This window comes from Manis javanica, chromosome 6 (assembly GCF_040802235.1).
Source record: "Manis javanica isolate MJ-LG chromosome 6, MJ_LKY, whole genome shotgun sequence".
NCBI classification, from domain to species: domain Eukaryota; kingdom Metazoa; phylum Chordata; class Mammalia; order Pholidota; family Manidae; genus Manis; species Manis javanica.
In genome coordinates this window covers 134,876,136-134,902,336 of record NC_133161.1, presented here as the reverse complement: position 1 = coordinate 134,902,336, position 26,201 = coordinate 134,876,136, and the positions used below count along the sequence as shown (strand labels likewise).

General features: G+C 40.6%; 1 protein-coding gene across 4 annotated transcripts in view; it reads right to left on the bottom strand.

Moving 5' to 3' along the window:
- Positions 1–12,594, bottom strand: part of SNX19 (sorting nexin 19) — a 37,994-nt gene extending 25,400 nt beyond the window's left edge. Inside the window, exons 1-8 of one of the 4 annotated variants that reach the window (XM_037000851.2) lie at positions 10,358–12,593; positions 8,440–8,581; positions 7,536–7,636; positions 7,312–7,431; positions 5,298–5,428; positions 4,002–4,098; positions 3,335–3,515; positions 851–1,007 (exon numbers count right to left, since the gene is read on the bottom strand). In XM_037000851.2, the coding sequence (XP_036856746.2) occupies positions 851–1,007; positions 3,335–3,515; positions 4,002–4,098; positions 5,298–5,428; positions 7,312–7,431; positions 7,536–7,636; positions 8,440–8,581; positions 10,358–12,058 (2,630 nt within the window). In that variant the 5' untranslated portion in view covers positions 12,059–12,593. Of the gene's footprint in view, positions 1–850; positions 1,008–3,334; positions 3,516–4,001; positions 4,099–5,297; positions 5,429–7,311; positions 7,432–7,535; positions 7,637–8,439; positions 8,582–10,357 lie in introns of all 4 variants that reach the window. The other 3 variants (XM_037000854.2, XM_017653306.3, XM_037000853.2) reach the window with 3 other exon arrangements.
- Between the last annotated feature and the right edge of the window lie 13,607 nt (positions 12,595–26,201).

Below are 26,201 nucleotides of genomic sequence, written 5' to 3'. Positions count from 1 at the left end.
ACTGACTTATTGGCATGAGCCACATGCTAGCCGAAGAGGACAGGATTTGGCTTCTCCTAACTTTGGGATCTCCTAGCATGTCTCACAAGAGAGCAACCAAAACAACAGTGGCCAAAGCTGAAGCGCTACATTTGTCTGTCTGGTTCAGAGACAGTGTCTCTGGTCTTCTTTAATTTAGCAGAGCTCGCAGCAGTTTCATGGTTATGAAACCAGCAGCTAAAAACTCCACCTGTGTAAAAATCTTTCAGGAGATTGAAGTGATGGTGGTGGAATCATTGAGCCTGTATTATAAAATCCAAGATTTAAATCCAACTATCCTTCTATTCCTTGCCATCCTGTGTCAGTAAGTACTTTTTCAGCTGTGAGTATTTAGACATCTTTTGGAGAAAACAATCTTTATTTTGTGAGTACCAATCTGTTTTCTCCTTGTCTTTCTCATTGTTTATCATCACAGTGACTATGTACTGTCAGTTAAGCCAAATGTTTACTGCAATAGGTGAAAGGTACAGGGTTTGGGGGTATAACTGGGTGGAGAATTGATCCAGAGTAGGAAGAGTTCAGTTGAAGCATTTTAAGATCATAGGCAGTATCTGTAACTCAGTAGATTATGCCAGAAATCTTACAGAAGCAGACCCATTCAAACTTTAGACAAGGCAACTGATAAAACCTTTCTGATACTCTCCAGGAATCTTCAACCCTGTACCCCTTCAACAGAGATTCCATCTTCTCTGTGGCCATAGCTTTCCTAGATTTATACTCTCCCTTTCTAGTGGAGAATTTGGCATCACATCCAAATCCAACCCCTGTCCTATTTGAGAATTCGATGTGAAGGAGAACTCAGCAGTCTTACCTCTGAAGTAGGGTCCCAAAGATAAGATGAAGAACTTTCTGTATGTTTTCTGTGCATAGCCACTTCCACTGTTCCATTAGCAGCAAGAGGAGCAGATCCAGGGCTGTGTCGGCTAACTCTGTCTCTGCTCCTGGAGAGTGAGAGGCATCAAAGGTAACTGCGAAGAGACCCGTACTTGAGGAACGTGCTTCAATGTTCTAGGTCTTCTCTAGCTTGTTATCAATCATCTTGTATGTTTATACTACTACTATATTCAATTTAAGATATTTACTTCACATCTAAAAAGTTCAGCGAGGGGCACTGTATTTCTCTACAATTCTTTTATGTTCCTTGGCCACAGTAAGTTATTTTCTACCCTTTTAAAAGATTTTGCATATAATCATTTTGCCTACCTAACTGCTATTTCTTTTGTATTTTCCCCAAGGAGCTGAACACACTTTGTTCCAAGTAAGTGCTTGTAACTGGTGACTAATTGGATTTGGCAAGGCCCATTCTCTTCCATCCTCATATTCCACTTGCCTCCACAAAGCATTACGGAAATGTTGTGGGCAGCAGATTTGGGATTCATTCTCCTATAGGAAAGTTGCTTGAAGGCATCTCCATTACACAAAGCTGTTGGGTCATGATCCAAGAGGCTTCAGTTTGATTTTGAGATAGCATGTGGTTCTAGAAAGAGTATCACACCTTTGGTAAAATGCCATGAAAATTACTGATTTCTTTCCTGATTCAAAGGCTGGAAGGGGCACAGATGAACTCATGAGCACACTAAGCTGAAGTCTTCTGAATGCATGTATTTTGTGGATGGAAGCGTCTGTTCTCTAACCTTGCTCAGGGGCCCCCTGTCACTTCTGTTTGGCTTCCCAGAAATACAAAATGTTCTAGAATGAATCTCAAGCTCAGGTATCTGGTGCTACTGCTGATTACTATTATAATTAATCAAAGGTAATTGTGTTAGTCTAGGACCAGCTTGCCCAAGCTATTCTCCCTTAAAACTTTAGAACATGAATGACATCAGATTTGGATGAACCTGACAGATGATCTTTCTTTTTAATCCCACTCAATATATATTTTCTTTTATCGCTACTATATTTCAAGGAGCACAGGAGCACATCTGTTCGCTTTCTAGTCATCTGCTCAAGTATGGGATATGTTTCCATGGGAAACAGCATCATCCTGAGCATGAGTCACCCTCAATTCCATTTTCTCAGGTTTATCATTTACCTAGAGCTGCCACCATGTGGTGACAATTAGTCATAGCAGTAAAAACTAAGCAAACGCACCACTCTTGAAGAAAATGGTAAATTTTCTATTGTATAAGCACTCTTCTCAGAGCATAAGCTATCTCTTTAGAGAGATGATGTTCAAAATTTACAGGCTTGATTTTGGCTAGAATTATACTGTTCTACCTATTCCATTTTATTTATAATTTCTTATAGTTCTCTGATGTTATTAAACTCATTTACATAACTGGTTAGATATGTGTGAAGAGATGGGGTGAAACTCCAGTCTCCACATAGTTTAGTTGAGGTCCATAGAGTAGAGGGCAGGAGACTTTACAGGCACCTGAGAAACAATGGTGAAATCAGCCTTTTTTTCCTTTTTGAACCTGAGATGTTGTGATCTTCTATTTTCAGTGGGAGCCTTTTTGCTTGGTGGAATTGAAAAACTTTCTTACGAGTTCCAGCTCAGCAAACATACTAATATCCAGGGCTCTCAATTTTTCCTTTATAGGAAACATCTGCAATTCCTCTGGGAAGCAAACCTGCCCTGCTTCAAATGCTTATGAGGAGAGAATGACATCCTCACCTCTTCTTCTCTGCTCTACTTAGGGCAACTAGGTGGTGTCATTTTCCATGGCAGTAAATAGAGGGAAAAAGATGAACTATGTTTTGTGCATGTTGTACTTCTGTTGCCCTGTGGTGTATTTAAGAGGAAATTTCCAGTAAGCAGTTGGAAATACAACATCCAATATTTAGGCATCATCAGCACATGTGTTAGAGATGAAGCTAATAGTACAAGATCACTCAGAGGAAGTATGCAAGAGTACAAACAGAGCCAAGATAAAGCTCTAGAAGACTAACACAGGAGCCAACAGAGGGGACGGAGAAGGGATCATAAGAAAGGCAGAAAGAAAATCATGGAAGTGCCACAGACACTAATGAAGAAAGTTCCTAGATCAAGGGAGTAGTCCAAGGATATGTCAAAGCACGCCCCAAATAACTTGAATATGAAAATATTATGAGCATGGATCTATCTTGTTGGATTGGAACTCCCTATTTTTGTGGTCTGTTCCTCTGCTCAACACAGTTCTGGAGACTGTATTGTATTCGTCTTTGTATCCCAGGGCTCAGCACAGTACGTCAAACATTGGTATTTAACACATAGCTTGCTTAGCTGAACAGAGGAGAAATTACAGTGATGGGTGCTAACTAGGCCAAGTGGACTACACCCTGGTTCCTTCCTCTGTGGGAGAGCGTCACTTACCTGGACCACTGCTGCCGAGGCCCTGGGCTGGCACAGCTGCATCTGACAAGGAACCGTCCACACATCCTTCGGAGGTTTGGTCGGGACCTTTCCCTGGAGCTTCTGCTAGCTGCACTTCTAGTAACTTGGTCTGTTTTTCAATAAAGGATTCCATCCCAGACATGGATAGGATCTCTGACTCCTGAAGAAAGAGCCAGCAGCATGTCATATAAAGAATACAGAAAGCAGGAGAGCCACTGCAGCACGTTCAGTTTTCCCTGCACCTTCCCTGACAAAGTGTGGTGAGTATAGAACCCAGCTGGCTCTGTGACGGCTCTAGAAACATTTCCATTTTTTATCTAATTTCAAGTAAAACAATGCCTTTGTATTCTTGCTTGCTGCAAACACATTTGGGTCATCTGTTCTCCTCCAGAAACTGGCTTTCTTTCTCATGCTGTCATCCATTATCCCAAACATACAACTCTTGAGAGGCCAAGCTACCAGCCTAGAACTAACAGAAATGCCAAACCACTTGTCAAAAACACTTTCAGAATACAAATTAGAGATCCAATTGTTGGTTAAATCCTTTAGCAAGGCACTTAAATCCTTTGGAGAATGTCTCAACCACCTGTAACTGCAGGATCAACATCACAGCATTAATTCCAGGAGTCATCTGGGAACTTCTTACCATACTGCCTTCCTGAAGACAGTAGAAAATCTTCTCATGTGCTTCAGTTAAATTCAGTGCTGGAGCTATTTTACTGGATGAGAACCTCAGTCTGGACCTGGTGCAGAAACAAAGAGCAGAAATAATTTAATTCATGGTCATGATCCCCACACAAAGGACTGACAAGTATTAATACCTTAAAACAAGAAAACTCATAATTATTCTTGGGAGCTTAATATGGTTGGAGCTGCCAGGAGACCTGGCCCTGAAATGCCATGAACTATATATTCTGGCAATTCTTAATATAGTACAACTTCTACATTAAGCTATGTCTACAGTGCATTTGTGAAAGGGTCTTTGCTCATGTAAAATAGGTACCAGTTTTCCATAGGCTATAAGAGTGGCTGACACATTCTACAACTCATTAAAAATGTGTTGAAGATTAAACACACCAGTGGCACAGACTAAGCTTTTTGTTGCTGGCATCCTTTTGTACATCTACTTATTACCCTTATGTTCCAAGTAAAACCAGGGAAGGGACTGCAAGTGCTAACCTCTATGTTTGAAGGAATAGGGTTCTTAAAAACACAGGCATCATGGTCACCCATCAAGATATGGGCCTAGTGAAAAATAGGCTAAGAACTGTGTTATTTTTGGCCCAATGTTCTGTGAAACGTGAACAAAGAGATAGTCAGACAGACACACACACACATGGAAACACTCTCCACTCCCACCCTGCAAAACACACACACATTCTCTTCATAATGGTCCACATCCACAGATACGAGTTTCCAGTAAGGTAAGTTGATGCTCCTTCCTTCCACGTGCTGGCTCTGAGGGCTGTCACAGAACGTCTGGGTCCCTCTTGCAGGAGTAACCACAATAACCAGTTGCTAAAATAGGCCCTGCAGGTGTCCATTCTAGCCCTTTCCTGGTATATGCAGCTTCTGAGTCAAGATTTCCAGAAACGATGGCTGAGATCAGTGAAAAGCCTTAATTCTTAATAGAAAAGAAACCTCTATTTTCTAAGGGAACAGTAAAAGAGACTATCCATCCCTATTCTAGAGTTTTCCTTCAAGTCAAAAATCCTGGTCAGTCTGGGTCCTGTGTTCCCATGGCAAGACAAACATTCAGTGGGCTGCCTATTCAAGATCTCAGAGTCCTCTGGGTTGAGCATTGAGGAGTATGGAGTATGGCTTTGTATAGAAACTATGTGTATGACCATCTCTTCTCTTCCAGGGCCTGAGAATGGTGGAGGATTGGGGATCAACCTGAGAACTTGGGAAAGGGTTCCTGGGTGATTGAAGGGCTTCTCACTTGCTAGCCTTTTTGCCTTCTGTCTGGGGCTTGCTTTCTGTCTCGGCCTCACTTAGCTCCTCTGTCGGGCTCTGGGGTTCAGAGCGAGGAAATGCTGTCTTCAAAGTATCCACGATAGCACTCACCACCATCTGTAGGGGTCAGAGATGCAGGGTCAGACAGAAACCAAGGTGCGACTACCTCATGGTGCTTTATGCTGTCAGGACGAGTAGACAATTAAGCTATCTAGCAGAGCCTTACCCAACGGCACAATCCGATTCCAGCTAATGCCTTAGTGGCAACTATCCTCCCTTTTCCCTATGCCATAAAAATCCTTCTCAAGGGAATTCAGACAAACAGTGCATGGGAAAAGAAGCCAAAACAAACAATGGGGTAAATAAAATCCTAGTTCTGCATGCCGGTGAAATACTTTTCATTTTTAAATTCTTTGTATATAAAAGAATGATTTTTAGTTTCCTAATTGCTACTTTTGCCAAGATATGACTTGGCAGTAATACAGATAACATTGTGTAGAGAAAAAAAAGAGTGAAGATATCAAAATTAGAAATACAGTCTAGAGGCATATGTATCATATAAACATGCTCAGAGTAATTCACATAAATACTTGTTTTTTCCAGTTAATTCAAATAATTTATCTTCTTTATGTATAGAAAGAATAATAAAAATCATTCAGGTCAAAATTAAGGAATCTGGAATTGATATTTATTTCTTTACTCATAAAGATCAAATAAAACAATACTCACTGAAGAGTAAGAATTATCTCTATTTCTCAGAATGGGAAAATGTCATATAGGTATTTGCTAAAAAGGAGAATGTACAAACAAATGAAACCCTAAAATATCAAAGAAATGGAAAAAGCATTTACTTTTCTTTTGGTGCCTCTCACTAATTAATAATTAACACTGCTGGCGGGGAGCAGCACCATGCCTTCCTTCTTCAACTCAATCTTGTGTTGATCCTCTACAAGGAGTACAGCTAAGACAAGGCTGAAATGATCAAGACTGCAGTGAAGACTGGTGGATACAAACCAGGGAAAGAACACAGAGGATAGTGTGAATGTAGATAATGTAGCTTAGAAAATGAAACTTGCTCTGGAGGCTCACAAAACTGTAGTCTATGGAGGGGGGAGGGGGGTACCTATCTGCCTTGTTCACTGCTGTTACCACCAGCAGCTAGTACAGTATGAGGCTTGAACTGGGCAAGCAATATGTAGATGTTGGAAGAATCAATGGATGAACACATCTACGTGGAACTCCGGGGGTTTTGCCTCCTTCATTCCTTTCTAGTTTGCAGTTTTTCCCTCATCGCAGTGAATGTCTCATAACTCCTACCACATGAAATTCCACTTTATCATTTTATCCCCTGAAGTCTAGATAAGAAGAGGGAGGCTCCTCTTCTGCAAATGAGTCAGTACTTTTCTAACCTTTTAAAACATACACCAGCTTTTGATAAACATAACCTCAGACTTCTGCCCTAGAGACTCTAAAATCAGTTGGTAATCTCTGCTTCCAGGCTGTATTACACAAATGTCCTTTTCCTACCATGTCAAGAGATTCTGAGATTCAGAGATTCTTGAAGAAAGTACAATTCTCTCCACATTGTTGTCTAGCAGAGACTTGCTACACCAATCTAAATCCAGCTTAGTGCCCTGTCTTGGGCTGTTTTCCTGAGTGACCAACACTGGGAATGCTCTTCATTCCCCAGAAGAGACCTTCCTGCCCCCACCTATACCTATGGAGGTACAGATCTACCCTTGTACCCTTCTACTAGAACAATGTCATGGTATCTCCAAAAAATATGTGTACCCTTACAGTGTCATGGTATTGTATCCTCACAGTTGATCACTGCAGTTCAGCAAGTTGATGACCCAATCAATATTTGGCAAAAAATTCAAATCCATGTTTTATTGATTCTTCTGTGCTGCCCACCCTCCCACCTCTCCACCTCTTATAGTTCAAGAACTGCCTTCACTCTGATGAGAAACTAAGGCTGAGCACAGTGACCCTGCTGGTACCTTGTCTATTCTGGAGACCATGAATGGTTTCTTGACAAAAGCGATGCGAGCATCTGTGTTCAGAGCAAGGAACTCCTGCACCTCCTCACTGTTAGCAATCTCAGGAATGGCACACAGTTGCTGCAAAAGATACAAGAAGGATTTCAAAGAATTTTCAGTTCCCCCAGATCTCTCCACCTTAGCTGGTAAGAATGAGAACAGAGCCAAAACAGAAGAATACTGACCTTTAGAAATGATTCCAGGAGGCTCTTACGGGCTTCTACTCTGTCACTATCCATATTTCCAAATGGAAGATCTGGAAAGAGCTTTTTAGGACCCTTTACATCTTTGGGGAAAAAAAAAAGGCTCATTCACTGTGAGCTGTTCCATATAAAACACAACATACATATAAAGAAAACAGAACTGTGTATATATTCCCCTGGGATTTATTTCAGAAATCCCAAATAGACCCCAGGATAAAACACATACAACCTGTGCTCATTATTAATGATTATTAATGTTAATTATTATGGTATTAAAGGCCATATGCTAAGAGTGGTTCAAATGAGGGCCCTGAATTCCAATTACCCAAGTTTAAATTTTGGTTCTGATCTCTACTGTAAGAATGACCTTTGGAAAGTTGTTTAATCTTTGTTTGACTTTGTTTCTTTTCTGTAAAATGGGGATAATGATAATATATATCTCATAAGCTGTTATGAGAATCAAATGAGCTAGTATGTATAAAGTGCTTAGAAGAGAACCTGGCATATATTTTTCAGCTTGGTTCAGTATTAGCTATTATTATTAAAAAAGAAAATGCTTAACAGAAATCCACAACTTATGCTTAAACTTATTAAAAAGTTTATTATGAACATTTTTAAAAACAAAGGTGATTAGCATTTTTTAAAAAACATAGGAGCTGCTTAAGTAGCTTACTTTTAGAATTGCAGTACTTCAGAAAGCATGTGCTCAGTGCTGTCTAGCACTAAAACCCAAAACACCTGGAAACCAGGGGGAGGTGCAAAGGGCCCTCAATACTGCAGTCTGCTCCTCCACCCCACCCCACAAATGAATAGGCCTCCAGCCTCTCAGATCAGGTGGCCAGATGTGAACAGCAAGTAGGCAGTCCAGGCTGGGGAAACTCCTTACTTTTGATGAACTTCCGTAGATCTGATTTCTCCTCCAGACGTGTCTGCAGATTCAGGAACTCACGGTAGCGGCGATTCACAGTGTGGTAGGCCACCTGTTGCAGGCTGCTGCTGTTGTCACCACCGTCAAGGGCCGTCTCATACTGTTGAATGAACAAATTCGTTCACTGCATCAGGTCAATGGCTACACAGTACCAGCAGAGTAGGGGTAAAGGAAGGGAGATGTTCCTATTCTGTTCTTGAACCTACCAGATCAGATTTCTGTTTTAAGTTATAATGAATTTACTCAAATTCCAACTGGCAGAAGTATGAGATCTATTTCCCAACACACATTGTCCACAAAGAGAGAACAGAGTTTTACTCTTCTCCGTTCCCTTCTTCCGTCTCAAAGCTCCCTCCTGCAAACACATTCTTAATTTATAAAAATGGCTACATGACTATTTTCCAAATCCCAAAGACAGAGTATAAAACAGACAGTACAACACCAATAAAAATGCTATCACCTCTTTCACCCTAAATTATGAGGTTGGATATTATATGGGGATAACCATTTGCCACTATATTAAACAAGTGATTAATTCCTCCATATTAGTTGGGGTAAGAACACACAATCCCAAACAGCTGATGCACAAAAATCATTTGTTTGCCTGGTATTAAAGGGACATGTGTTTTTGTTCTGGGCAGATTATTACCAATGGAACTAAACTGAATTTCCTTTCTCCTAAGTCATATCATCTGTATGATTAGAAGTCATGTGAAGATTGGAGTCAAAATTTGCTATCTTCATACTCTTGGAGGGCCAGTATTTGGAAAAGATAAGTTGTAAGTATATTTCCCCAAAGTGAACACCCAGAACTGCATGAAAGCTGTAACTTAGTACAGGGGAAGACTTTTTGACAGAGGAGCTAAGCTATGATGAATTGCTGTGGAAGAGCTATACATATGCTTGCTCTCATTAGGAGTAGATTACCATTACTGTTTGGTTGAGGTATTACACTGTGGGGCAACTGATGGAAGAAATTACCTTCTTGGTGGAATTTGTGGCTGGTGGTTTAAAATTGATCTAAAGCCAGAGGGAGAGAAGTATTCATTACGAGCTCACGTGAGCCAAGTAGTCCCTCAGACCAGTACAGAGATGGAAAGGCCTAGGTAAGAGACATGGATAGAATTCACGGTGGCGCTTTGGAGCACCTGAAGTTACACAGCTTTCTGTGGAACATTCTGCTCTTTGAGGGACACTATTCAATAGTGATACATTCCCAAACCTGGATGTATCTCAAAATCATCTGGACTACTTTTTAAATATATGGATTCTGATCGGTTCTGATGGATTCTGAATGAGAATTTCCAATAATGGGTTCCAGTGGTGTATATTTTTAAAAAGCTACAACTCTCTGGGTGACTTGGAGGAAGCCTACCCTAAAACCAGTTTTAGGGAACTGCTGCTCTAATTGTACCAACCATCTGATACATGAATCCCCTTCATATCATCTCTACCAAGTAGTTCCTACTTCTGTGCTTAAACATCTCTAGGAATGAGGAACTTGCTACCTTCTGAAGTCTATATAGGTAAATAACTCCTCCTAAAACAAATTGCAAAAGATACTACTAATTAAAAAGAAGAAAGAATTTAGCAGGGAAGAAACTTGCAAAGACAATTTCTGGATAAGCCTCTATTCACTGGAAACCATGAAAAAATATGACTCTAAGTATCCTAACAATCCTGAGACTCTGGGATTGTTTGTGTGGGGGGACAGAAATGTGCCTTACAAATGATCTTCAGACCAATTATACATGGATGCTTGTTGAATTAAACACAGCAAACTACAGCAGCTCTTCCCTTAGAAAATTAGCTTCACTGACTGCTTACCAGACCTATCCCCAGCCCAGAGTGGGGGCGACAGTTCTAATCCTCTTACCTTCACCGTGTAGAGCGTGTATGGGTGGAATCCGGTGCCACTGTGCTCTCGAGCAGTAATGGTGCCGGTGATACGAAGGTTCTGGATGACAACTGGGCCATCTGGACTACTCAAGGGCTCGAAGCTGAAGGTGGCTGAGCTGAGAGGACCAGCTGAAGAAGAGGAAAGCAGAACCTGTGGCAGACTAGGATCTTGCGAGCTCATGCCATTGGTCAGGTCCTTCTCTAAGCACGAGGGCCGTGAAGGGAAGGTGCTTTCTGGACTTGACAGCAATGCTCTAAGAGAGGTGACATCTTGTTCTACCTCCTTGTCTGCTGTGTCAATCTGGATCTCTGGGCAGGACTTCAGCATGGACACCAACAGGCCTGTCTCTGTTTCTATTCCTGGACCCTCCTCAGCCTCTGCTCCTTCAATTCCTTCAGCTTCCTCACCATCCTTAGGCTCCAGAGACTGGGGACTCTGTAGGGCACACAGGGCATCCTGGATCCTGTCAGAGAGGAAATTGACTGGGGTCATGAGCATGATGGTTTCTTTGCCCAGTTCAGACAGTGGAGACTCCAGCTCTGCATCTTCACATAAGAATAGAGGGCCTCGAATATCAGGCTGTAGGAAATGAGAAGAGTTGTTTCCTACTTTTCTTTCTTCCAGCACGCCACCAAAATCTCCCTCTATAGCTTCATGGCCTTCTTCAACTTCTGGGGAGGGCTGTGAAGGCCCCTCTTGCTCACTACAGTTTAGAAGCCCTGGGGCTGCTGCTGGAGAAGGGACTTTTACTTCTGGCAGGCTCTGTACCTCAACAATCAGTGGCAGAGATGTGGGCACTGAGGGCTGATCCAGAGCACTGGCTGGACGGAGCGGTTTAACCACTTCTGCTGGATTATTTCTGGTCCTGGAAAAGATGCTTATGAGTACAAGGTGGATCCAGTCTGGATCTGACAGCTTGCTGATCAGCGGTAAGATTACATTGCAAGTAATGAGTTCGACCACGACATGGCGACCGGTCCGGGTCTCCAGGTGGGGCTTTGGCACTAGTTCTTGGAGCAACAAATCCACAATGCCCCGAGTGTAGCTGACCTCAGCACTGGGATTTTGTACAGCAGGATGCGGGGCAGCGGCCTGGCAGTAAGCGTCCCAGAGCTGGGAGGCCTCAACTGTACCACTCAGCTTCCCTGCCGTGGCCTCCTTTGCCTGAATATAGCTCTGCAGGTGACAACCACAGAGAGTTAGAACCCTCTGGGCAAGAGCACGTCTGTCCCCCATGCCCATCCTCCTCCGGAGCTCCTGGACCAACCCTCTCATAGCCGCCTCCATTTCATCCTCAAAGGCTGGCTCCTGGCTCACTGAGCGATACCAGGATGACACGAAGTCCCGAATAATCATGTGGATGGTGCGGTTGATCTCCTGTTCCAGCTGCCTCTCTGCCTCAGGGTTTGGCGGGCAGACGGTCACTGGAATGAATCGTTCCAGGTGTAGCCGACCGGACGCCCCGTCGATGGCGTTTGAGCCCAGCCACCCTCCCAGCACCGCCAGCAACGCAGACAGAAGGCACAGAAGCCACACGTTGACCAGAAAGTGGATGACCAGGAGCCAGCCGAGCACGACCCCCACAGCCATCAGCTTCCGGCTGCTCAGCAGGTTATCGAGGTGACAGCTGGACCCAGCGGGGGCCTCCTCTATGGAGGCCGCGGTCTCCGCACTCATGGCCGGGAGGACCAGGCGGCTCCCGGGACGACCGCCCGCCCTCTTTCTATTTTACTGAGTTAGGGGTGGGGCGTAACTGTGCCGCAGACATGAAGAAATCTGGGGAGCTATTCGGGGCCGGGCCGGGGCCCTGGGCCCTGATGCCCTACAGCCGTTGCATGGCCGCACTGGCAGCTCCGCTGCTCCCTCCCGCTCCGGCCCCTTCCGGCGGAGACGCTGCTCTGGAGGGAAGCTCTGCGGCCGTCATAACGCAGGGTCGGGGGGCCTCGGCGCTGCCTGGCGGGGCGGGCAGGCCCAACGGGGCCCCTCACCCGACACTTACTGACGCTAAGGGCCGGACCGAACAGGGCGGCGCCACACACCGCCGGGGCGGGGGCGCCCAGACTGAGCCTCGACGTCCAGAGGGCTCAACAGTGCCTCCTCCGTCGGCCTCGGAGAAGCCCTTAGCGGGGCAGGGGCGGCCCGGCGACTGCGCTCTCGGCCTCGGTTCTGTCAGGGCTGCCGGCCGGCGGTGACTCGCGACAGCTTCCGGGTCGATGTCGGTGGAGAGAGGCATGCTGGGAAAGCGGCCGAGCTCCCCGAGGCGCGGAGCTGCGGGGCGCCCCCTCGTGGTAGGAAGCCGCCGTGACAGCACCAGCGCAAGCCGCTCTCTGAACCTGCAGTGCAGAGCTCATGCTGGCTGACATGCCCCAAAATTCCGAAAGACGAATGAACAAGGGGTGGCCTTACTGGCAGTGACCCTCAAAGACCCACACTTCCAGCTTTAGTTATTAAATGAAGCCCGTGAGCGTCTTTTACTGCTAAGGCAAACTCTGAATAATCCAGTTTAATTGAATCCCATGTGAGCATTTTTTTATGAGTCTGATACATCTTAACATTAACCCCTCTTTCCCCACCACCCGCCTTCCATCCCCATCCCCAATACACAGCTCGTCGACGTATACTCGGGAACTGTAGAATACAAGGCATAAAACATTACTACAGAGATAGGTTTATTCCTTGAATTTCATATAATGCATTAACAAAATCACATTTGTGATTTGGGGTTATTTCCTGGTGGCATTACCCAAGCAATCAAATAGTTTGAGCATCTTCTATATTCAATCACTGTGATAGGTAGTGTGGAGGAACAGAAGCAGTCCTTGTCCTCAAGGACCTCGCACTTAATTGGGGAGAGGAGTTCTTGGATCATGAATAGATATCAGATAATGCAAGTCATTATGAGGTATAGTAAAATACAACATTTTATAGGTTCAGGAGAAGGAAAGATTAATGGTTAAGGCAGACCTCATAGAGAAGGTAACCTTTATGCTGAATCTTCAAGGGTGAGAGTTTGTGACTCTTGCCATTTCTTCTTCCCCTTTCCTCCCCAAATATATAGGAAAAGAAGGCAGACGTAGGGATGCATTTTCAGACAATCCTCAAATATATTTGTTTTGAAATGTGTTCTATATTTGGTTGTTTTTTGGTTTTAGTAAATTTGCTGTCGGCTATCCAAACAGTCAGAATTACCTATAGGAAGATTAAATATCGGACAGTGCTGGCCCTGAGTAAGAGATTTTATGCCAGTTTGATGGGAACCTAGCTGCCTTCCCCATTTTGATCTCTAGGAGCTCTGTCTGCAAAATGCATCATTTTTATTTTGGCACAGGGCGTATATCATTTGTATAGAGCTGATTGTGGTTGCCCATCTTCAGTGTTGTCTATGCTGTTAGCCACCTTTCATCATTACAGCATCAGTTCCCAGATGTTTTGAGGGATCTTCAGGCAAACTATAACCAAAAACTGCCAATGAGAAGCATGCACATTGCAGCTTCTTCTCTCATCTCCATTTCTGTTGAGGCAAAGATTTCTTTTGAATACAAAAGGAACCATCACTTGGATATGAGGCATGGATCATGCCTATATTACTTCTAAAGCACACCATTTAATCAAAGTGTCCATGAAGCCAAATGGTCACATCCCTGAGATCCTAGAATGAGGTCCAGTGTTTCCATGGCACAGGCTCCTTCATCGCTGCTCTCCTTCTCACAGAAAAGAAATAGAAGAAGCGGGTGCTGGCATTTTTTGCCCTCCTGTATCATTCTGTCATCCTCAGGGGCAGTTTGAAGATCACAATGATGCTCTGGAGAAATATCCCTGCCACCAAGCCAAGAACTAACATAGAGAAGTGGATGAAGGAGGGATTAATGATGATTCTGAAAACTTCCCTGTGACAGTTCAGAGGGAAAGTTTACTCTGCATCATAATCTGGAATGTTCAGAGCAATAAGAAACTGACCGTCCTTGTAAGTGGGCTCTGTGCCACCTGACCAGATGGTCTGGAACACAAGGTAGCCAAGAGTGCCTTGCTGATTCTGAAGTGGATTTGATGAAACAGAGCTCTCAGATGAACATGCCAGTGCACTTGTCATTTTGACTGGTGTGAGCTTCTGCCTAGGGATCTGGGGCAACCTCACTCTCCAAACAGATTAATTGCTGGGAGGAGGTCAGAGGCAGAACTGATGTTTGGTAGTGGTGATAGTGTGCATATGTGACATGGGGAGGCTGGCTGTTTGGCCACATCCTTCACCAGCCGATTGGGTCCTTTTTTCCTTCTTACCATTTCTCAAAAAGTTATAAGCACAGTGCTAGAGTGTTGGAGATAAGCCAAGTATGACTTTGTAATTTACCTCAAGGGATTCTTAGTCCAGTTAACAGAGAGGGAGACATAAATAGATGAATGTAATTAATCATTACCCCATGTGGTATGTGAGCTGCAATAGATGTATGTATGGGATCACAAAAAAGGGTGGTCTACTGGAGAACTAGGTGGGCCGATGATATCTTCATAGAAAGGTGGAAAAAGAAAAAAAAGTTAAGTAAGCCCTTTCAGGTGAACATAGGGTAGAGAGAGCAAGGTGAAAAGGGAAGGAAGGTCTTTTAGGTAGACACAGCAGTGATAAACGAGTGGGGACAATGAGAATAAGGGGAACTTCAGCAAGAAGACACGATGGAGGCAGCTTATGCTACATCTTGATTCCCTCTCAAAAATAAAAGTCCAGATAACTTACCAAAGAGAAGGGTAGTGATGGGGCAGGTGACTTGGGAAGAATCGATGGTTTAGAATGACTGTTATGAGATATAGAAGAGGAGCTGAGGAAGAATAAGGAGGGATTGAGGACCTAGCTGAGGTTTAGAGTCATGAGTTTCTGGTGGCACCAATACATACTGTTGAGTTATTTTCTCCTGAGGTGTTTAGTATCCCCAGCATGGAGAGAAGACAGCAGAAGGTGGGTCTGTTGCAATGGTGGGGGCATCAGGGTAGATGAAGTGAAAGCGTAGGTGCTTAGGTCCTCGATGTCCTGAGAAGAATGCTGTAAACATCAAGAATCAGGGTTTTTAGGTGTTTAGGAAAGGACGTGAAGCCAGAGAGAGAGAGAGAGAGAGAGAGAGTCATTTGTGAGAGCAGGGTTAGCTGTACTGGCAGAGAGTGAGTGAGTCAGAACAAAAGTCTGTGGCTATGTATTGGTCTATTATAGCCCATGTTAGTTTCTTATTGCTGCTCTACCAAACTACCACAGACTTAGAGGTTACAGCAACATAAATGCATACCCTTACAGTTCTGGACGTCAGAAGTCTAAAATGAGTTCCTTCTGGAGGCTTTATGGAAGAATCTGTTTCCTTGCCTTTTCTAGCGTCTAGAGGCTATCTGCGCTCCTGGCCTTGGCCCCAACATCACAGTGAAGGCCTCTGCTTCTGTTGTCCTGTCTCCTTGCTTCACTCTGACCCTCCTGCTTCCTTCTTGTAAGGACCTTGTGATTACCTTGAGCCCCCCCAGATAATCCAGGACAATCTTCCCAGCTGAAGATTCTTAATCACATCTGCAATGTATCTTTTGCCATATAAGGCAACATAGTCACAGGTTCTGGGGATCAGAATGTGGACATTTTGCTGTGGGGTGGTGGGTGCTTGGCATTATTCAACTTACTACAGAGTCAAGGTATTTAGAGATGGAAACATTTGTGATGATGAAGTCTGGGTGTGGCCAAGTAACAAGTGATGAGTTCCTGAAGTAGCGTATGGATGGCATGTGAAGGTGGAGGAAGAAATTTTGAATCTGTTTTTGAGAAGGATGATCTACTTGGGACTGAAATTCACCAGTGTTAGGGTAGAGAGAATAATGGTGGTCTTGGTATAAAAGTTCTCAATAAATGAGAAGGATGACCGGGAAGTTGAAAGATGAGGTAAGGGAAAAGTAGAGTATGGAAATACCAAAATAGGAGGAGAAAATTTTGCATACATTGGAAAACAGATTATTGGAAAGAGGTCTGAAGAGTTAGGATGTTGCCAGGAGCATCTCCACCACCTCCGATGTAGTGTTAGAGAATGAAGGGCCGCCAGAGGGCAGCAGAGAGTACAGAATCTTTAGGAGAAATTATATCTTATTTATTCATTCACTCGTCCATCCATATATCCATCTAACAGGCATTAAGCTAGGTATTGGGAATTCAGAGCTGGACTCCATACGGTTATTCTTCTTAAAGGATTGACAGTCTAGTACAGAGACAGACACCGACACAATGTAAAATGAGCCGTAAAAGAAATATGTCAAAATAGGGGATTGCAGAGAATTAGGGAAAGTGTCACAGAAGAGGTGACATTTGATTTGGCCCTCAAGGATAGGTTAAATTTCCCATGAAGACAAGAGGAAGAGACCATTCCGGGAATAAGGAAAACCTGAGGAATATTGAGTAGGCTCCTGTATTAGTTTGCTAGGGAACTCTTACAACAAAATACCACAGACTGGGCAGCTTAAACAACAGAATTTAATTTTCTCACAGTTCTGGAGGTTGGAAGTCCAAGAGTAAAGTGTTGACAGGGTTGATTTCTCTTTAAACATCTCTGCTGGGCCCGCAGATGACCGTCTTCTTCCTGTGTCTTCACGTAGCCTTGCTTTGTCTTTGGGGTCTCTCCCTCCTCTTTTGAGGACACCTGTAATATAGAATTAGGAATTACCCATTTGACTTCAGTTAACTTTAATCACCTCTTTAATGTCCTTCTTAGAGAAACAGAACCAGTGGATTATGCACACACACATAGGAATACACACACACACACACACACACATAAATGTAGATGTACATGTATATTTATTTTGAAGACCTGGCTCATACCAATGATGCTGAGAAGTCCCGTGATCTGGCATTGGCAAACTGGACACCCAGGAAGGCTGGTGGTAAAATTTCATCCAAGTCTGAAAGCCTGAGAATCAGGGGGCCAGTGGTGTAAATCCCAGTTCAAGGGCCAGAGAAGATAACATGAGATGTCCCACCTCAATCGGTGAGGTAGGAAAAAAAAAAGGGACAAATTCCTTCATCCTCACCTCTTGCACTATTCAGACCCTCAGTGGATTGAATGATGCCCTCCCACTTCTGGATGGGCAATCTGCTTTACTGGGTGCACTGATTAAAATGTTAACTTCTTTCAGAAATGCCCTCACAGACACACTCAGAATCATGTTTAATTTGGATCCCTGTGGCCCATCGAATTGACACATAAAATCATCATAAGGCTCTGTTTATACATACAGTCATATTCTGAGGTGGAGCTGGGGTTAAGACTTCAACACATGAATTCTGGGGACACAATTCAGTCCATAACAGCTCCTTTCGGTCTATGGGTTACCTGAAGGGTCACATTTTGATAATTAGGATACTGAAAAGGGAGATGATAATTTTCATAGTTCTCAAGATTTGTTTTCTTGGCATACAGAAATGGAAATAGTAGTGAACTACAAGTTAAAGAGACCTAGACTTAGCTTCCTTGTCTGGCTACTTAGTATAGAATACTTGGTGGTATAATTTCATCCAAGACTGAAGGTCTGAGAATCAGGGGGGCCAGTGGCATAAATCCCAGGTCAAGGGCCAGAGAAGATAACAAGAGATGAACTATAGGTAAAATAACTACCTAAAATAGAAAACTTAGTGCTTAAATAGATCCTCCCCTTGTAGAACTAGATCCTGAATAGAAGACACTTTTGGTGAATTAATGGTCTCATAAATAAAAAAGAAGTAGGTGATGAATTCAAGGCACACTGACCTGTTCCACTCCAAAAACAGCACAGATAAGAAACTCTAAGATGAAAACAGTTCTGGAGGTAGCAGACAGTAGGCAGATAAAAGGGGTCCTAAGGACAGATGTCCTCAGCAGGACTGTAATTCAGGATCTCAGCCTTTTTCCATTAGGAAATGGGACTGAGCTCCTCCAGATGGTGGAGTGTTAGCTACCATCCTTGAGGGGGTTTGAAGAAGTTCCAGCTCAGTGGCTTTTTCTAGCCCCTGAAAACATAGATGCAAATCCTTTCTGGAAGAAAACATTCTCATTTTAAACCTCCAAAATTATCACAATCATAATTTAAATATGTACTTTAAATCCAAAGTCATCAAGTATATGGGAAGGTAATCCACACTGAGTGAGAATCAAGAAATAACAAACAACAGATTTAGACCAGAAGGACTGTAGAAATGGAAATTATCTGATGATTACCTTAGAAGATCTAGATATGAACTCTAAAGGAAGAAAATATAAATATGACCTAGCAATTACAAATTATATGACCATCAAAATTAAAAAAATAACCAAATAGTTTCTATAAATGAAAAAGATAACTACAGAAGGGTTTAGAATATACCACCCCAAAAGGTGCCACTTTATCATATGGATCATTTTGAACTATAGGTAAAATAACTACCTAAAATAAAGTTTAACTCTCTACTTTGTAAAGAAAATATTCACTTTCAAGTAAATTTGCATTGGTAAAGTATTTACCAGAAAGAGAGCTACTCCCAGGGTCAACTTTTTTCAAATCGAGAGACTCCTAATTGCACAATAAGGTAACCTGTATTTATCATGTATTTCTTCCCTTCACCTTCCCATAATTTGCCTCCCCCAACCGAAAAGCCTGAAACCCCTATCCCTTCCCTTGGCTCAGCTCAGGATGGTATGTAAGCCTTAATCAGCCGCTGCTTCCTTGAGTCTCGTGCTTTTGTAGGTCCTGTGTGTACATACATAATTAAAAATGATTTTTCTGTTAATCTGTTTTAGTCAATTTAATTCTTAAACTAGCCAACAGAATCTAGGAAGGTAGAGGAAATGTTTTCCTTCCTTATGCTACTGAAATGAATATCTTAACTGATATCTTTAAAAGCTGATTATATACAGCTGATGAGAAAATTAATGACCTGGAATATATTTTAAAGAAATTACTTAAACTGCAATGCAGAGAGCAAAAGAATAGGATAGGAAAGAGAAATGGAGGTTAGAATAAAAATTTTAATATTTATACAATCAGAGTCTTAGGGAAGATAATAAAATGGAAAAGAGGAAACATTTAAAGAGTTATTGACTGAGAATTTTCTAAAACTGGAATGAAAACAGAAATCCACAGATTCAGGAAGCAATAATAACATAAAGTAGATGGACAAAGCCAAAAGTTGATTATAATAAGAAAGAGAAAAATTGAGAATAAAACAGAACAAAACTCAATAATAATTTTAAGTCAGAAAAAGAGACATAATTATAGATATAGGAGAGGTTAAAGGTAAAATAATTGTATGACATAAAATTTAAACTCTAAATAAAATGGAAAAAGATTTTAGAAAAATACAACTACAGAATAATCTCCAAAAGAAACAGAATGTCTGAATAGATAGACATCTATTAAGAAATTAAATATTTTAAAAGTTTACCTCAAAGAAAACACCAGTTATTTTTATTAGCCAATTCTGCCAAACCAAAGGTCATTCCAAATTTATATAATCTTACATAACATTCTGAAGAGGATAAAAAGTGTATACTTTGGGGCTCTCTTGTCCCCTCCTGGCATTAGCTGGGAGCTCTGTCCTCTCCTTTTCTCTCTAAATAAAAACCTCTCACTTGCTCTTCTAAAAAAAAAAAAAAAAAAAAAAAAAAAGAAAGTGTATACTTTGCAACTCATGAGTATGATATAGACTAGAAATCAGAATTGATCAAGACAACAAAAGAAGAAAATTTGTAGGCCCTCTCTCACTGACTTAGATGCAAAAATATCTTAAAGTTATTAGTTAAATCTAGCAGTTTGTGTGTATATATATATATACACATACATATATATAAATACATATATACACATATGTATATATAAAATAATGTAAGGGTGGTTAAAATAAAAAAATTCCATAGTCATTATCTACTACACAGCAATCAAAGGAGAAAACTCATGTTATCTCAGTAGATGCAGAAAAAGCATTTAATAATATTGAATATCCATTCCTTTCAAAATAAAAACAAAACGACCTCATAACATACATAGGAGAGCATTTCCTTAAATTACAATATCATTTTGAGTAGGAAACATAGAAACTTGGCCCCATGCAATTATTTTCTTATATTTAATATTTTTTAACAGTTCTCCTGAGGTATAATTGACATAAAGTAAATTGCACATATTTAAAGTGTGCAAATTGATAAGCTTCGATGGTTGTATACACCCATGAAACCACCACAATAATAATAACTAACATGCCTGTCGTCTTCAAAGGCTTCTTCCTGTTCTCCAGCATTGCCCTGCCCCTCCCCCAGGCTGTTCTGTTTTCTTTCACTTTAAATTAGTTGGCATTTTCCAAAATTGTATATAAATGAAATCACACACAATGATTTTTTGTGTGTTTGCCTTCTCTTACTTGGCATAATTATTTTGAGTTATCCAGAACCTCTATTCTCTCTCTATATTTACCCTACATATATATATATATAGAATTAAATAAAAAATGTTATTATATTATTATAAATAGTATATAGATGAATATATTCATGAAATAATAAATAAATATTTATTTATAAATGATGTATCTAGCTAACAATGAATAGATTTATTTTAAGGAATTGCCTCACGCATTGGTGGAGCCTGGCATGTTTGAAATCTGTCGGACAAGTCTCAGGCAGGAATTGATGCGCAGTTTTGAAGCAGAATTTCTTATCTGGAAAAATCTGTTTTTGCTCTGAATGCCTTTCAAATGATTGGATAACCCCTCCCCCCATTTATTGAGGGAAATCTCCTTTACTCAAAGCCAATTGATCGTACATATTAACTACTTCTACAAAATGCCTTCACAGTAATGCTAGATTAGTGTTTGATTAAACTAAACACATAAAACTAACATTCACATCAAATACTTTTTCTCTATCTACTGAGACAATCATATGGTCTGTTAATATAGCAAATTTTATTGACTAATGTTCTAATGCTAACCCAACCTTGAATTCTTGGGGTAAGCCCCATTTAGTTATAATGTAATATTCTTTTCTTTAATATTACAAGATTTGATTGGCTAAAATTTTGTTAAGAATTTTTTTATTAATATTTATGAAGTATATGTATAATCTTAGTTATTTTTTCTGGTTGTCTTTAGTTTGGGTTTCAGAGAAATAGTGGCCTTACAGAATGAACTTGGAAGAACTCCCTCCCTTCTACATTCTGCCATTGTTCTTTTTGACATTGCCACAAATTTGGCTAAGATTCCTTTCAAGCTGTGTTACAGCTTTCTTCTGATTAGTGTAAAATGGTATGTAGCTTTCATGCATTTACTTCTAACAGATTTGTGTTATGTTAAAGTGGATTTCTTGCAAGTAGCTTATAGCTAATTCTTGCTTTTTTATTCATATGGGTGTTTAGATCATTTATATGTAATGTGAATATTTCTATGGTTGAATTTCAATCTACTATCCTGCTATTTGTATTTCATTAGTCCCATCTATTCTTTGCTTCATTTTTCTTCCTTTTCTTGGATTAATTGAGCTTTTTAAGATACCATGTTTTCTTCTTCATTACTTCATTTGCTGTAATTTGTTTAAGTGTTTCATTTAAGGTTTAGAGTACAGTCTGCTTTCAGGTAATGTTATACCCTTTTACATACAGTTTAAGAATATTACAACAATATACTTTCCTTTTTCAATTTCTGACCATTGTGTTATTGTCATACATTTAACTTCAGCACATTTTATAAACCCCACAATACATTTTATTGTTTTTTCTTTAAAGATGGAGCTGCCTTTTAAAGAGATTTAAGTAATAAAAATATATTTTATATTTTCCCATATAGTCACACATCTGGTTGCTTTTCATTTCTTTGTATAAATTCATATTTCCTTCTGATATCATTTTCTTTCTTCCCTGAAGGACTTCAGTGTTCTTTGTGGTGACATCCTACTGGTAATAAGAGCTTTCACATTTTTTTATGCCTGAAAAAGTACTTTATTTCAACTTTGCACTGTATACTCTGTGGGCATGGAGTTCAAGGTTGTTGACAGTTTTTTTTCCCCTATTATTTTAAAGATACTGCTTTACTTTTGGCTTTCATTGTTTTTTATGAGAAATCTGCTATCATCCTTATCTTGTTCCTATATATGAAATATGCCTCTTTTTTCTCACTGCTTTGAAATTTTCTCTAAAGCTCTGGTTTTAAAGAATTTGTTTATGATGTGCCTTATTGTAGTTTTCTTCTGTTTATTGTGCTTGAAGTTTATTGAAGTTCTTGGATCTGTGAACTCTTAGTTTTCATGAGTTTTGGAACAATTTTGGCTATTATTTCTCAGCTTTCCATATTTCTGCCCCTCATCTATTTTTTTCAGATTCTAAAATTACATATATTAAGTCTCTTGAAATGGCCAGACTGAGCACTGATGCTCTGCTCATTTTTTTTTTGGTCTTTTTCTTCTCGTTGTTTTTTTGGACAGTTCCTATTGCTATATCTTCAAATTCACTAATATTTTATTTTATAGTCTGTAATGTAAGTTAATCCCACCCATTGTATTTTTTATCTCAGACATTGCAGTTATCATATCTTGAAGTTCAGTTTGGGGATAAAAAAATTCTTCCCCATCTGAATGTTAAATATTTCTACTAGCTTCTGGAACATATCAAATATAGTTATAATAATGTCTTTGTCTATAATCCTATCATATGGATCATTTTTGGGTTGATTTTTATTGCGATTCATTTTTTCTTTATTATATTTAATGTATTTCTCTGCTTCTTTGCATGCCTGGTAATTTTTTAGTGGTTGTCATAAATCGTAAATTGTATCTCGTATGGTAGATATTTTTTATTCATATTAATGTTCTTGAGCTTTATCCTAGGACACAGTTAAGTTACGTGGAAATAATCGGTCCTTTTGGGACTTAATGTTTCTGCATTGTTAGGTGGGACTAAAACATTGTTTGATATAGGGCTAATTTTACTCTGTTAATTAGGCAAAACCCTTCTGGGTACACTACCTGATGTTCTTTGTATTATTAGGATTCCCAGTCTGGCTGGTGGCCCCAGGTATGATTTTCACCCTGTGTTCATGCTGGATACTGTTCCTGTAATCCTTTTGCATGTATTTTCTCCCCCTGGTCTTGGGTAGTGTCCTCCCTTGCATGTGCTCATGGGTATTCAGTTGGAGACTTGAAAGGGGATCCTCTGCAGGTATTCAGCATTCTCTCTTTGTCTTGCTTTCTCCTCTCCAATTCTCTGTCCTGCAAGCTCTAGCCATCCTGGCCTTCAGACTTCCAGTTGTACCTTCTCCACTCAAGGAGACCACCTGATTTTCCCTGCAGTATGTCCTGGAAATGCTCTTTTGGCCACTAGCAGGGCAAATGTAGAGTCACCCTGCTTGTTCTAGTTGCTCAGGGATTGTTTGTTTTGTTGTCTAATGTCCAATGTCTTAGAAAGCCTTGTTTTATATATTCTTTCTGGTTTTGCAGTTGTATCAGGAGAGAAGCTAGATATGATCCCTCTTACGCCATCCTTTTCAGTAGTGGAAATCTCACTTGCTTCCCACTCCTCTTTCATAAATCACCCTTTTTGCCTTTTAGACCTCAGTGCAGAGGGCAGTTAATCATTCTTTTCAGTTCATGGCAGTAATATTGGTTTCCATAAAGATCTTCTCTTGTAATTTTCCACATTTTTCTTTTGACCCTTGGTCTTCTTTCCCCACCATAGGTAACAATTTTAATCAATTAGTTTTTATATTTTTTGTTGGAGTTCATTCAAATATGTATTGTTGATTTTTTTGTGTATTAAATTTATATAAATGGTATTAGGGCATAAATCCCTCCCTTTTTTAAACTTGGCACTATGTCTTTAAGGTCCATCTTTATTGCTATGTATATATCTAATCTACTACTGTGCTCTGATACATAGTAAACTATTGTATACATCTACCTTTATGTATTTGCTTTACTAGACACTTAGATTTGCTTCCACATCCTATTACCAAATAATACTGGGAGAATATCCTGTGTATTTTCCCTTATAGACTTGAGATGGAAAATGGCCACAGTTTCCCAATAATGGCATCTAAGTATTCATTTATTTTCTTTCTATGCAGAGCACAACTTTAATAATCCAAAGTCCCACTCAGTTAATATAACTTGTTCAAAATTCAGGTTATCTTAATGGTGCTCATTCCTCTCTATCAGGTCTTATCTTAGCTTCTTGTGGTTTAACTGATAAAAAAGTAAAAGGCAAAATACCTTTATCCCAATACTTCACACTTGGGGAAAATAATGGATTAACTTGACTGCTAATTGTCTAAAGGAATATTCTCCCTTTCTGCCTTTCAGTAGTGGAGTTTAGATGCACCCATTACTGCTCAGCTACAGACCACATTTTCTAAACTCCCCTGCAGCTTGGTGTGGACATGTGACAAAATTTGGGCCAAGGCAGTATAAGTAAAAACGTAGGTGTGTCTTCTGTGTCACCTCCTTAAAGACAGGACACTCACTCTGGACTTCCAGTTAGCAAGGAATTGACAACTTAGAACCCAGAAAAAGAGGCCGTGATCATGTTTTAAGAATTATAGCCCTATCCTGCCAGCCTAAAACCTTGGATTGTCTCAGAGCTCACTTTATTTGGAATATTAACTCAGAACAAAATAACCTGCTATTTTTGGTGTCTTTTTTCTTTAACAGTTTAGCCTATATCTTTATTAATCCAAATAAGAAAAAGAGAGTTAGAATGAAAACTCCTGCTTGGAAAGCAAAGAATGAGAAACACCAAAGGTCATTACATCTTGCTGGGCATGAATTCTGAAGACTCCCTGCCCTGGAAGTAGAGCAGTTTCCTGAGCACAGCTGGTGCCCTTGATTCCGCTGTCGGGAAGTAAGTCCATTAGGCATTGTTTCTTGCCCTTGCCCTCTGGTTTTTTTCTCTTCTCCACTGCTCTCCATAGAAGTATCTAGACTAGGTATTGGGAAATAAGTCTCTTTTGGAACTGCACCATCTTCACAGCCCATTTCCCGCTAGTGCAGGTTTGGAGCCTAAGTGTGGCTTTAATGATTGAATAGTCTTACACTTTGAAAGGCCAGAGCTTTGTTTTTTTTTTTGTTCACTAATATAATGCCTCACAAACTAAATAGCTTTCAACTTTAAATTTCTAATTAGTTCTGTGCAAGAGTGAACACATCCAATGATCACTTCAGATTGGAGTTTTGTATCTGTCAAATCTCTCTTAGTTACTAGCTTTTGTGCTCAGCTCATAACTCAGTCAATTTAATGGCAGCTATATGGAGGCCTTTTGCAAAGATAGTCTGGTGTGGGAAGGACTCATCCTTAATTCGACCTTTTCCACTGGATTATCTCCCACACTCCAGTTGGTGAGAACGAATGGGAGATTCTTGAGAAAGGCTCTGAGTGTCAATCTCATTGTTTGGGGATACAGAATCAATTGACTTTTCTAATATAGCCCAACCCCAATTCCTAGTCTCAGTCAGTTAGATTGCAGGTTATGATGTGGAAATTTCATGTATCATTTCCACTCACAGCTTTCTGTTCTGTACTTGGTCACTGGTCACACCTAGCTGCAAGGTAACAGTGATCCCAACTAATATTCATAGTGTCCTATTCCTAAAAAGGAGGGAATATATATATATTCTCTCTCTATATATGTATACATGTATACATATATATATATATAGAGAGAGAAAGATAGGTAGTTAGCAGTCTCTGCCATACATGCAGATTAGAAATAAGAAACAAAATGGTTATCTTTTTCCAGATACAACAACTTACCTATATAGAAACCACAAACAAATTATTAACACTTTTTTAGGAATAATGAGTTTATGTAAGTGACTGGCTA